The sequence below is a fragment of the Peromyscus maniculatus genome, chromosome 3 (genome assembly GCF_049852395.1).
Source record: "Peromyscus maniculatus bairdii isolate BWxNUB_F1_BW_parent chromosome 3, HU_Pman_BW_mat_3.1, whole genome shotgun sequence".
In the NCBI taxonomy this organism is placed as follows: Eukaryota; Metazoa; Chordata; class Mammalia; order Rodentia; family Cricetidae; genus Peromyscus; species Peromyscus maniculatus.
In genome coordinates, this window is record NC_134854.1 from 62,581,077 (window position 1) to 62,593,523 (window position 12,447).

The 12,447-nt window shown below is 43.1% G+C and overlaps 1 protein-coding gene across 1 annotated transcript in view; it reads right to left on the minus strand.

Moving 5' to 3' along the window:
• Snd1 (staphylococcal nuclease and tudor domain containing 1) overlaps positions 1-12,447 on the minus strand; it is a 428,395-nt gene that overhangs the window by 180,750 nt on the left and 235,198 nt on the right. Inside the window, exon 13 of the mRNA XM_006979374.4 lies at positions 9,154-9,264. Coding sequence (XP_006979436.1) covers positions 9,154-9,264 — 111 coding nt within the window. The remainder of the gene's footprint in view (positions 1-9,153; positions 9,265-12,447) is intronic.

The following is a 12,447-nucleotide window of genomic DNA, read 5'->3' on the forward strand; positions in this document are numbered from 1 at the left end:
ACAGTAAATCCATCTCATGGATCTATGGTTCATCATTTAATCAATCCTCTATTGCTAGATATTTCCATAAATAGATTATATTCATTATTATAAATAATGCCACAAGGAACAACTTATTCCTAAGATAAATTCAGAGGCATGGAGTCACTGCTATGGCACAGAGTGAGGAGGAAGTGATGTATCTTTGTACCTCCCTTCCCCAGAGGAAACTGGACGGAACACAGTGGCCTCAATGGACACTGGTGAGGAAAACTCTAGATTCAAGTGATTCTTACATGCAGCAGCTCACTCCTCAAATGTGTCTTTGCTTTTGCAACTACTTACTTATTCATCTAAATCAACTATGTATTGTAAATTCTTGCATTTATCACAATAAACTTGATAAAGTATGTTGCTTAACAGACACAAGGCAGTTATAGAAGTTTTTATATTACTTTAAAAAATTACGTCTACTTATTTATTATGCAGGGGGACTGAAAGGTAGTTCTGTTCTCTTTCCACTATGTAGTCCAGCAAGAATCATTACCCAGTGAGCCATCTCACCAGTTCAGTTTTAGAAAAATGTAATGTGTCTTTTGACTTGAGTGAAAAGCAACACATCTTTAGCACAGGTTTTAGAAAATGCTTTTCCAATGTAAGATATGCTGACTTGAACCTGCTGGCATTCTCTGGAGGTTCGGCTCTCTGAAATCGATGCAAAAGCAGGAGGAATGGGAAGTAATCCTTCTCAATTTCTGGGTCCAAAGCAGGAGGGGAACAGAGGCAGCTTAAGACAAAATAGAAATGCACAAGGGAGGTTACTAGAAATTGAGATGCAAAGAAGCAGGCCAATGAAAGAAAGCTATGAAGTGGATTCACAAGCAGCTGTAAAATACTGTGCATTGATGGATCAATGTTTAATTACCCAAGTTATCAGCCTTCTAAGAGATTTTCAAGGGTTATAACCACGTAGGCTAGGGATATACCTAATACAATCTCAGCTCTCAGAAGCACTATGCCACCTAGCATTGCAGAGGAGCTGAACCAAGCAAGCATCTGGGCAATGCCGACTACTCTACATTAGTCAATAGCGCTGGAGGCTGCTCAGAAGCAACAGGACTGAGGAGCCGGAAGCTGCATATGAAGGAGACCAGAGTCAAGAAGAAGAAAGGAGAGTCAAGCATGCAGAGAAATTTAAGCTTGTCTGCTCCCTGCCTTGTTCTCTTTGCTTATAACCATGGTTACAATTGCTAAAGTAATGAAGATGAAATCTGCCATAAAAGGTCACATAATGGGATTTGCTTTACAGTGGTCAAGAATTGTTTACAGCTGTGTTCCTCAATCGGTTATCACTTCACCGTTACAGTTTATTTCAGATTAAAATTGTATTTAGCATATGATGATGATCTTCAAATGTGTCAATGTTCTCTGGAAGGACCAAGAACTCCACTAAGAGGACAAGAAGAAGGGAAACAATGAACAAGCTGCTCTGAAGAGACCAGCTGCATGTGCTGAAAGAATGGTGACTGTGATCAGATAGTCCAGAAAGGCGAGTCTGGAACAATGTCCTCCGAAGGAATACAATCAGCACAGACTAATGACTGCAGGAAATATTATGTAAGATGTGCTCATTAGCAGCTTAGTATCTGACCATGACTGGCAGAACTCTCCACAAACCTGGCACCCAGGGGAGCAAACAAAGTGAAGGGGCTCCAACTTAGCCCCCTGGCCCTTAGTCACCAGTGAGCTCTCAGAGCTTGCATCAGAACCAGGGGAGGGAAGGAAGAGAAGAGGATGGAGGGAGTGAACAGATCCTCTTAATATCCTAAAGGAGAAAACTCATTGGAAATGGAGGCATTATACAGCTCTCCAGAAGTGGCCATTTGTGCTGCCTTAAATGCAGATTGATTACTGCTATTTGGATGTTGAGTGCATCATCTTTTCTGAAGAAAGGGAAAAAGCTAAATTTCCCCACATTCAGCTGTGTCTTCAAATCACTTCCCCATACCAGCTCTTTTAATGCATTTTCCTGTTATCAAATCCACTTGCAATAGCTGATCCACCCTACTCCCCAACAGTGAACCCCCTCCCCCAAGTCCCCATCAAGTGCTGAAGCCAATTAGCAACCTCATGACTGTAACACCAAAATGCAATCCAAAAATAGGGTTGGGGGGGGGGCACCTCCAGAGTTAAAAAGGAAGGAAGCCAGAAGACTGTTTCAGAGAAAGTCCACTCTCCCTTCTCAGTGTTGGTTTCCAACCTGCTCTGGTATGAGGTAATGCAGCTGGAGGAAGAGGCCAGACAATTATTTCTCTACCTCTGCTTTCTATGATGTTCACGTGAAAAGCCAGAGAAGTACCCTGGTGTTACAGGAACTGGAGAATGACCAGGGAAGAGAAAAGCTTCAGGTAAAATCTGTTTTTAACACTCTTCAGTAGTTCCTGGCTTATTTAAAGAGAATTTTCACTTGTTGAGGTCATTAGATTCAAAGTGAGAAATCTTGGTTTATTTAAAGCTGGACCATTAAACTATGGAGAAGGTAAGAACATAGGCTGAAGGTAAGAACAGAAAAGATGGATTTCAAGGAGACACTCTCATGGGAAAATTTAACAGAAATTAGAGATGGGATAGAAAAAGATGTAAGGCAAGCATTGTTAGTAATAAATAGAATAAAAAAGGAAGGGCTAAGAAAACAGGCGAGAATGGAAAAGAAACAGGAAAAATAGCAATATCTAGAGATACTACTCAAATTATGTAATGCCCATCCTTCTGAGACTACATGCTTTGTAAAGGGTTGAATCTATTCTCTTTTTTGTTCGTCACTATTATTCTCAATGCCTGTGACCCAGAATATACTTAAGGAAAAAAAGAGACGACAGAGGAGAAATGAATGCAAAACCATCACATGCAAGACAAAGCAGAGAACAACTCCTCCCGACAGCAAGATCTGCTTCCTTGGAGTTTGGATTAACGCATGCTATCTTTATCTTAGGATAGAACATAGCAGTTCTAACATTTCAAAATACACAAATATTTGCAGGGAACACACATTCAATTTTCACACTAATTTTCTTATGGGCTGTCCAGTGATGAAATTTGCTGCTTTTTCAGCTCAAGATCTTTAACAACTGGAAATATGTCATACAAGTACATTGACTTCTTTTGTTACTAAGTCATGATGTTTACATTGCTGTCTGTCTATTTACTATTTATTTATTGCACGTGCATGTATGCATGCGTGCATGCGCGAGCGTGTGCATGTGTTGTAGGGGGATCAAAGGACAACTCTCGGGAGTTTCCCTTTTCACTGTTGAGGCAGGGTGTTTCCTGTTTCTATGTTGCACAGCTGCATACTCCAGGCTGGGTGCCCATAGGCTTTTGGGTGACCCCCAGTTTCTAACTTCCATCTCGAGTATGAGTGCTAGGATTGCAAATGTCTCCATTATATCAGTCTTTTAAAATGTGGGTTCTGGGTATTCAATTCAGGCCTTCAAGCTTGCTCAGCCCGAGTTTTTGGTCCTCTGAGCCACCTTGCTGGCTCGATTTTGTCTTGGTTTTATGGTGCTGAGTATTGACTTTGAATCCTGTGCATACTAGAAATGGGCTCTACCACTGAGCTACACCCTCATCCTCCAAAGGTGTATTCTATTCTGTTCCTAAAACCAGTAAGTGGAGGACAGTACAACTGAAGATACAGCATGGAGGACTTCACCTTTTTTATTCCTTTTGATTTTAGAGGCATGACTTTTTTTCCTACTTCTTGAAAGTTTCTAGAAAACTCCCTTCAGGGGAGCAGCTCTGACTGAGTAGGTGTAGAACAAGGGCATTTCTCTCCCAGTGGCCCTGAAAAGACTTCAAGAGACTTAAAATACGCATTTACTAAGTGATGGCTATCAATGCGAGGATACTGGGAAGACTACCAGGAGTCACCTGATGAGAGCTGTATAATTCCTAATAATGCCCACTGAAATTGGCTTAGCAAAGGAAGAGTCATCAAGCATACAACCTTTGATCTGACACTGATAGCAATGTTAGTACAGTTTCCTAGAGTTTCAGGTAGAGAAGCCTACAACTTCCCGTTGTACTGCCAATCATACTGAAAAAAGCAAGAGGCTGGTGCCTGTGGGGTTTGGAGACTGGAGAGACAGAACTCAGCAAGGCAGGAGCACTTGTTTTTTGTTGTTCTAAAGAGAGAGTTTGCTCAATCAGAAAAATGAGTTCTTGAGGGAGCCATGCAGAGCAGAGAGAAAGGCAGGTTTATGCTTGCCTCTCAGAGACTAAGGACAGCACCAGGTTCCCAAGCTTGCAGTGTGCCATGAAGAGATGGAATATACATGAAAAGATATGAGAAGGCCTGTCACCCTAACTCATATGTCCAAAATGAATCTCAACTCATTTCAATCTGTTCAGATGCTAGATTTCTCAGTACAATTGTTTTCCCACAGTCAAGCTGGGGCATCAATTTCTTTTTTGGATATATACATCTGTCCTTGAAATCACAAAATCTGAGATGAAAAAGTACCTTAAATGAATAAAGCCCTAACTTCTGTTTTTCTGCAATAAGCTACAGGCTCTAATAGATTCCAGACATAATTAAAATACTAGGTTTAATACATAGGTAAGCTATGCATGATAGATAGTACATGCCTTTAACCCCAGCATTTGAGAGATACTACATAGTAGGACTGTCTTCCTTTGTTGTCATTGCTTTGTTTGTTATGTGAGATAGAGTCTTACTATGTAGATCAGGGTGGCTTTGAACTTCCATTCCTCCTGCTTAAGACACTCAACTGCTAGGCCTACAGGCACATTACTGTTTAGAATATTATAGTTCTAAAGAAAGAGCTGGTTAGCTACAGGAGAGAGAACACACATTAATGTTATTCCCCAATTGTACAGACCCAAAGAAACCATGGCACCAGCCAGGCTTTGATCTGACTCCAGGCATTACCAGCTGGTCTTAAATGTGAATAACATGTTCACTAAAAGCCCGCATGGAAAGGTAGGTGTGGTGGCCCACGCCTGTAACCCCAGCACTTTACAGATGGAAAGAGGCAGACCTCCATATCTGGCCACCCTCGGCAAGTCTGAAGCCAGCCTATGCTACACGATCAACAAGAAAAGCCCACAGTCAAGGTATCTCCCATGGGGATGAAAATCTCATGTTGGCCTTTGCAAAATCAAACTGGATGTGTTACAGCAAATAGAGGGGATGGAATATGAAACATTTTTATAGCACTGTCAGGAGAAATGCTTTGGGGTAGGGGCTTGGAAATACTTCATAAGGAGGTAACGGGTACTTCCTCCAGGAGTCACAAGCTCTGGCTAAAGTTTAGAATCCTCGTCCAGACTAGCACAGCAAACCAACGTGGGGGTTAAACATTAGAACCATCCAGACAACAACTGATTATGGGTCACTCCCTAGGGGTCCATGTGATGCCTCAAAAAGGGAAACAAATCCAGGTGTGTCTCGGTGAACCATGGGTCAAGTGCACCTAAATTATTTCTATAAAGAATTCCAAGGACAAGCAACTTGGAGCTGTCAAACTCTGGGACAAAAATCAAGGGCTTCTCAATAGAGCCCAGGAAAGAAACAAGACCAGAGAATACCCCATGAAATGCCAAAACCTTATCTTTCCTGGACACAAGGTGACGAGGGAGGAGGTGGCTGATGACAGACACCTGAGCTAGAAAGGACGGCTACCTTTGGGGAATTAACAGGCTTATTTATTCTTTAAACAAAGAGACGTGGCTTCCTTTAGATGGGCCAGGCATTTGAGACATAATGAGGGTTGCCCATAAGCAGACAAGCAGCTGAATAAAGGCTGCTCAAAGGGTCAGCAAGCTGAAGAGAAAACAAAGGAGAGCTTGTTTCAAGCAAGCAAGTTGATATACTGGAACACAACTGGCTGACTGACTGAACAGTGGTGTCCATCCTTCCCCTTCTTCTCACCTGAGCACCCAGTGAGTGCCTAAGTATCACCCCTTGAGCTCCTATCAGAAGACAGCCTGAGAAGGGCTGCTAGATCACAAGCACTTGCAGAGGAAGAGTAGGAGCTGCAGAGAGAGCCAGGAGAAAGCTCATCAACTCCTAGGCAGGCAGCTGTACTGACCCAAGAAGTCAGAGAAGTTAACAGGCTGCCCTTTTCCCAAAGCTTACAATGTCTCTCTAAAAGGATTACTGGTCAAGCAGCACACTGGAAAGCAAAGTCAATGGAAGAGCATGCTGTGCCACTGCCGATCCCACCAGCGATAACCCGAGAAGAGCAGATAACCAAGGTCAGGGGGTAGGAAATCTGTGGCCATCGACACCACTGCAGGAAGAGACTAATGAAAATGACAGCCTTGTACGAACCTGAAGAGCTTCAGAGTGGATGACTGACAGGGATGCAGCAGATGTTACTAATTTGGCCTTTGCTAAAGTGTTAGATATAGTAGCTCAAGACATTTTCCTTGGGAAATTAATTCAAACTGGTTTGGTTCAGTACACAATCACTGAAGATTAAAAAGTGGCTGAAGGAATGATAAACAAAAGACAGTCCATGTTGGGAGAGATTTGAGGTCAACACCAAAGCCTTTCTTGTTGAGGGGTTCTATTCATGGCCCAGCAAAGGAGTAAACAACTCACTAATGAGATCTGCAGAGGACTCTAAGCTGGGAGGTAGAGAAACCTAATCGACAGGGCACCAAATCACACAGCCGAGTTCAACTGGAAACAAGAAGCTAATCCATCTAGGGAAAAACAGACCTAAACTTGGATAATATTCAACAGACAGGCAGGATGAGGGACAGAAGCAGCATGTACAAAGAGCTCCGACAAGCTGTGAGTTAGTAACAGAGGCAAAGATGGGGACACAGAGAAGGTGTCATGGGGGAGGAAGGGTGAACTGATGGCAAGCTAAAATAAAACAGTGTCAGCAGATAGGTGATTTGGGAAGAGACTGGCTTGATCGTTTGGAAAACAAGTCCACTCTACACGAGAATCTTTCTGAATGGCTACAAACCCAACATCACTACCTAGCAGGAATCCTGGTCTTTCTTGACTCTCCTTTTTTACCTGGGTGGGGGTTAGTATCTAGGAGATGGCCTTGGGCCATCATCCTAGGGATCACTGACAATGGTGCTCCAAAGAAAACCCACTACAGCTCATCTCCGTTGTTCTTCCTAATCCTTTATAGGGCCTGTACTCCCTTCAGGCAATGCCTCCCGGCCTTGGGGAAGTGGTTAATTCCTCTCCATTTACTCAACCAGCAACTGTGCAAGGACCTAGAAGCCAATTTTTCCACCATCAGTCTGAAAGTAATGGCTCAACACAATTATCCCTAGGTAGCTCACTGCTTTAGCAAGCAAGCATCTTGTTACATTACTTCAGCACAAAATCTGCACTAAAGAGACTTGTTTTCTTCTTAAAACCCAAATCTCCCCCAAATTTCCTTATATATGTATACTCATTAAACACCACTCAACAATCCTCACACTGTGGCTATTTCTAACAGTGTAATAAGAGCTGACTCCAGCTTCCCTTTCCTAAGCTCCTTTGCAGATTATTTCCACGCCCACCTGCCTGTTAGAATTAGGCATTCACTTGCAGCATGGTGAACTCAGACCTAGAAATATGGTCATATATCCATCCCACCATTCGGCTTGGTGGTCCTTACACTGTAAATGCCTCACTTGCTCTTTAAGATGCTATCAGATCAGAATGGCCAAGCTGCCCATTGGCCCACCCCACGAATTCCACCCATTTGGTGAAGGTCTGTTTCCTGAAGGGGCTAGCCTGTATAGTATTAAGAAAAGTGTACCCACACTTCCATCATGGTGTCTTTGAGCCCACTGTATTCATAGAATACTGGAGGGGAGAGATGCCCACCTATCTCTGAGAAACATCTTTAAATCTATACCACATTATTACTATATTACTATTATTTGAGACAGAGTCTATGTATAACCAAAGCTGGCCTAGAACTTTGCTGTAAAGCCCAGGCTGGAACTCAAGATTCCCTTGCCTCAGCTTACCAAGTTATAGGCACAGGGAGCCTTATTTTTAATGGTTAATAATAAGCATCATACCAAAGATATGAAACAATTCATTTTTAGGCTGGACAACTTAGAAACGCCTACAAGAAAGAATCAGAAAAGTCACAACAGGCTGAGTTCTCCACTGGCATTCTGTGTGACACTCTTATCAGGATGTGACATACCACTAGAGGTAAATGAAGGGTATGAGGACAATGTTCTATGCCAAAGAGCAAGAGAACTTATCTCAATGACAAGGTGTGAAACCAAAATTAGGTAATATGTGCCCAATTCAAGCCTTCTCTAATGCAATGCATAATCTCACAATGACCAAACTTTTTAACTCCTAGGTCCTGGAGGCCATGGAAGAACTGCTGAGTGTGGTAAAGCCATGCAACCACTCTGATACAATGGAGATAGTTTGTGGAGTCTACACAGACTGCTGAGATATCCACATGAGTTCAGCAGAAAAAGTTCAGTTCTTGCTGCTTCCCAAGAAGTTTGAAAACCATGGAACTACCAGCTCCATCAACTAAAGTCTCTCTGAGTAGGAGCCTTGAGGCATGTCAATGGCAAGAAGCTGAGCACTACTCTTCCCCTCAGGGGTAACCAGCCATAGGGATGAAGGACAAAAGGAAAATGTCACAGGGCTTCTCAAATGCTCTCTTGCCAGCTGTCAGAGGGGTTTGAAACCAAAACTCATTTCCTAAGAAATGTTTTCATTTCCTCTGAACACGACAAAAGGTCTAGAGGTGATAAATGGGAGAGGCGAAAGGGGAGAGTAAGGGAGGGGAAGCCTCTGAAGGAAAGCACAGAGCCAAATGCATTGCACACGTAAGCTGGGCTTCCATGATAGTCCAGGAATGGTGATGATCATCAGACATGAGGTACTCACTCACATCCAGGCTTCCTTCCTTTTACAATGTCAACCGAGGGTGGCCACATTCTGTATGCTACTGACTGGGGAGGAGAGGCATGGAGGTCTAAGTTTTATCGAAGCTTTAAACAAGCTTTCTTGTTTTCCACTGGCAAAACCTGGACTACAGAAGTGATTTCAGCTCTAGCTGTATATTATTTCCAATCAGGCAGAGGCCCAGAGTGACACAGAAGAGAAGAGCTGCTACGGCTCTCAATATGTTTAGTAACCTCTCCACTTACCTGGCCTCTGCGGCCAGCAGCTCATCATAGTGTGAGGATCTCTGGTCATCATCCTGCCGGTATCTGATCACTGTGGCTAGGCCTTTGCTGACAAGAGCCTCAGCAATGTTTCTGCAACAGAAAAGAGAGGTCAGTGAACACCGGGGCTGCACATGGGACTCAGTGAACAGAAACAGTAGAGGCACCTGGAGGGCACAAGGCATTCTGGCAGGAGGAGGGGGAGGCTGAGCATGTTAAGACCAGTGTGCTGCTAAGCTGGAATCCAAATAGAACGGAACCAAGATCCTCCAGCTCAGCATTTTTTGTTAGTAGCATCAGATCTACATCAATCCAAATATAAAACCAGCAGAAACTATCCGTAAGAAGCCCACATTAGGCTGGGCTATTTACAGAATGTTATAAACAAGCCACTACCCTGAAGAAAATCTGCTCTAAACTATCAAGCACACAAGATAAAAAAAAATGAGCACATCCAAGCATGACCTCCATTTCTCAGCCCATAGGAAAAGCTAGAAGATGCCTAGTTGTGCTTCCACAGTGTTGCAAACACTGGCGGAACAAGACAGTCAACATGCTTCTCTTCTCACAGCTCCCAACAGTAGATCTTCCACCTTCAGGAGGCTTGGAGAAGAGCCAGGAATGAACTGGGCCGAGGGAACGGCAGAAAATAGGCATTCTGGCAGAAGAGAGCCAGGTGGGGGGCAATGGGAGGAGGAGGAATGAAAGAGGGCTAAGACCCGAGGTAACAAGGTTCACAACAACATTCCAACTGATGACAGACCTCAGATGAGAATCCATCCTCAACCACTTCTCACACGCACTGTGCCCACTACAGAATGAGACATGCCCCTTTAAATTGTGCCCAACTACTATGTTGAGAATAACGTGTGGAGAACGGCACTCAAACGGCATGGTTTCTCCCTATCCTGGAAAGAGAACTTTGATATGAAGAGTCAACTGCAGAATAAAAAACAAACAAACAAAAAATTTAAAAGACTTAACAATATCAAATGTTGAAAAGTAAGAGACATGATATTACTGAGGGAGAGTGGTGGTTATGTCTTTCTTTGTGTCTGTCATAATTACACCAAAGGCCCCACTCACACCATCTGGTTCGCTGCCCTTTAGGGAGAGGGTACAGTAAGCAATAGGCTACTGTGCCATATGCTATGATTTAGTACTGCTTGAAAATGTAGTTTAACTCTTAACATGCTGGTGATCCTCAGAAAGTGATACATAGCGTGGGGATGCTGGCAGCTCGACAGAGCAGTACCTGTGCATGTTTAAACCACATAGGATTCTATTCATCTAGACCTAGGGGAACAGACTTTGCAAAGAAGCAGCACAAAATATGACGGTAAAGTAAGGAGGGAAAGATGCTGTGGCTGGTTCTGTTCTCATTATATGCCCCTCTGCTGCCTGTTTATCTACTGCCAGCATGATATTAATATCTCCAAACCACCATGGAATTAGCACTTCTTAAAATCCACTCCCACAAAGAGGCTGCTCTGCTGGCCACCCCGTCTCCTGAGTCACTGCATAAGCATGCTGGCAAATGCTGTCATTATCACAGAGTTGTGTTTGGCAGCACAGAGAAAGCAACAGCCCCAAATCAGCAGATGTAGACATTGATTCATGGCGAGGATTTTCACTAAGGTTGTCACCAAGGGGCCCTACTAGGGCAGTACAGTGGCTACACCCACCAAAGAGCCAGGAAGCTAGAAAGCTAGGGAGTGGCTTGCAAGACAATTCTACTTTTGACAGGTTACAGTGTCTTGGTGATTTTAAATGCCAAGAGAGTAAAGGAATGTTTGTTACTGCATCCTGAGTTACTGAGCACTGACATTTTACAGTTGATGCATGAGGTCTAGAGGACAAAGCTGGAATGGCAGAGCAAGCAAGGAAATTTTCATAAAAACAGGCTTCGATGTAAAAGTCTGGAGACTATGAAGCAAAACACTGCAAATGTCTAATGATCCAGCCCCGTTAATGCACTCAAATTAATTCCCAGAATTACTGAGTCCTTGCCAGGCCAATAGAGACCATGGGTGCAACCCTTCCCTACTTATCATCCTTGCCCTCCTCATCCATCCGCAAATGTTTGCAAACCAATTGAAGCCTGCCACACAACTTAGATCCCCAGGCCTTAGATTCCCAATTCACTCCACACCCTGCCCACTACTTTCCCTCTCCCTCCCCCTAAAGCTCAGCAGCTCTTAGCTTCTTTTCCTAATTACGGATTTTCCCTGAAGGAACAGTTGCCAGTGCTCAGCAACAGGAGAGTAAAAACACAGGAGATAATAGCAATCTCATTACTGAGTATTTACTACATTTCAGGCATGTGAGAGTCACATGCATTTCTTCTTGGTGATAAAGCATCAGAAAGCATCATGTTATAACAGTGCAACTATTAACACACTGTCTGTCTGCCCTGACAGACAGTGTGCCCTGAGTGTGCAGGGCTCCTTGCTATCTTGCTTTATACTTCCCAGCACAGCCCTGTGCACAGGGGGGGGGGGGGGAGGGAGGGAGGGAGGGAGAGAGAGAGAGAGAGAGAGAGAGAGAGAGAGAGAGAGAGAGAGAGAGAGAGAGAGAGAATGTGTGTATGTTTTGTGGAATTAGCTTGTTTAGAATAAAAAGAAATTTTTAAAGTGGAAAAATTACAGCACGTTAGTTTGTTTTAAAACATCCAGAAAATTGATATACTTGCTAAAGCATAAGAAAATCTCCTAGTCATTCTGTAAATACAGTGCTGGAATTCTAAAAGGATTTCCTTAGCCAAGTTTGGCTAGCACAGAAAAAGAAAAAAGAAAAAAAAAAAAAGGACAAGAAGTTTTATAGGCTTTCTCTACTTTTTCTGTCTCTTTTCCATTATTCGAGACCACAACTAGAAAAAAGTATGGGAGAGCACAAATAGAATTAGTCTAGGCATAGTACTTGACTGTATAGTTTATTTCTTCTGGCTGCTAACAAAATGCCAGGAGATTCTCTCCTGGCAAAAGACAGCTTAGAACCTAACATGAGTGCATTAATCAGGTGCCCAAGTAAATAAAAAGAAAACATTAAGCCATATTCTGTGACATATCATTTTCTTGAGTGTGTCAGTAATTCCACCACAATTATAAGGCAGGCACAACGGCTAATTCACAATCAGCATATAAAAAGAGATCTAACACAACCCTGGCTGTCTAACATTACATCATCTCTCTCTCTGTATTGGCTAGAAAGAGAATTAATGCTGGGATTAAAATGTTTTTCCAAACGAAAGGAGACATTAAGAGCGCTATCAAACAT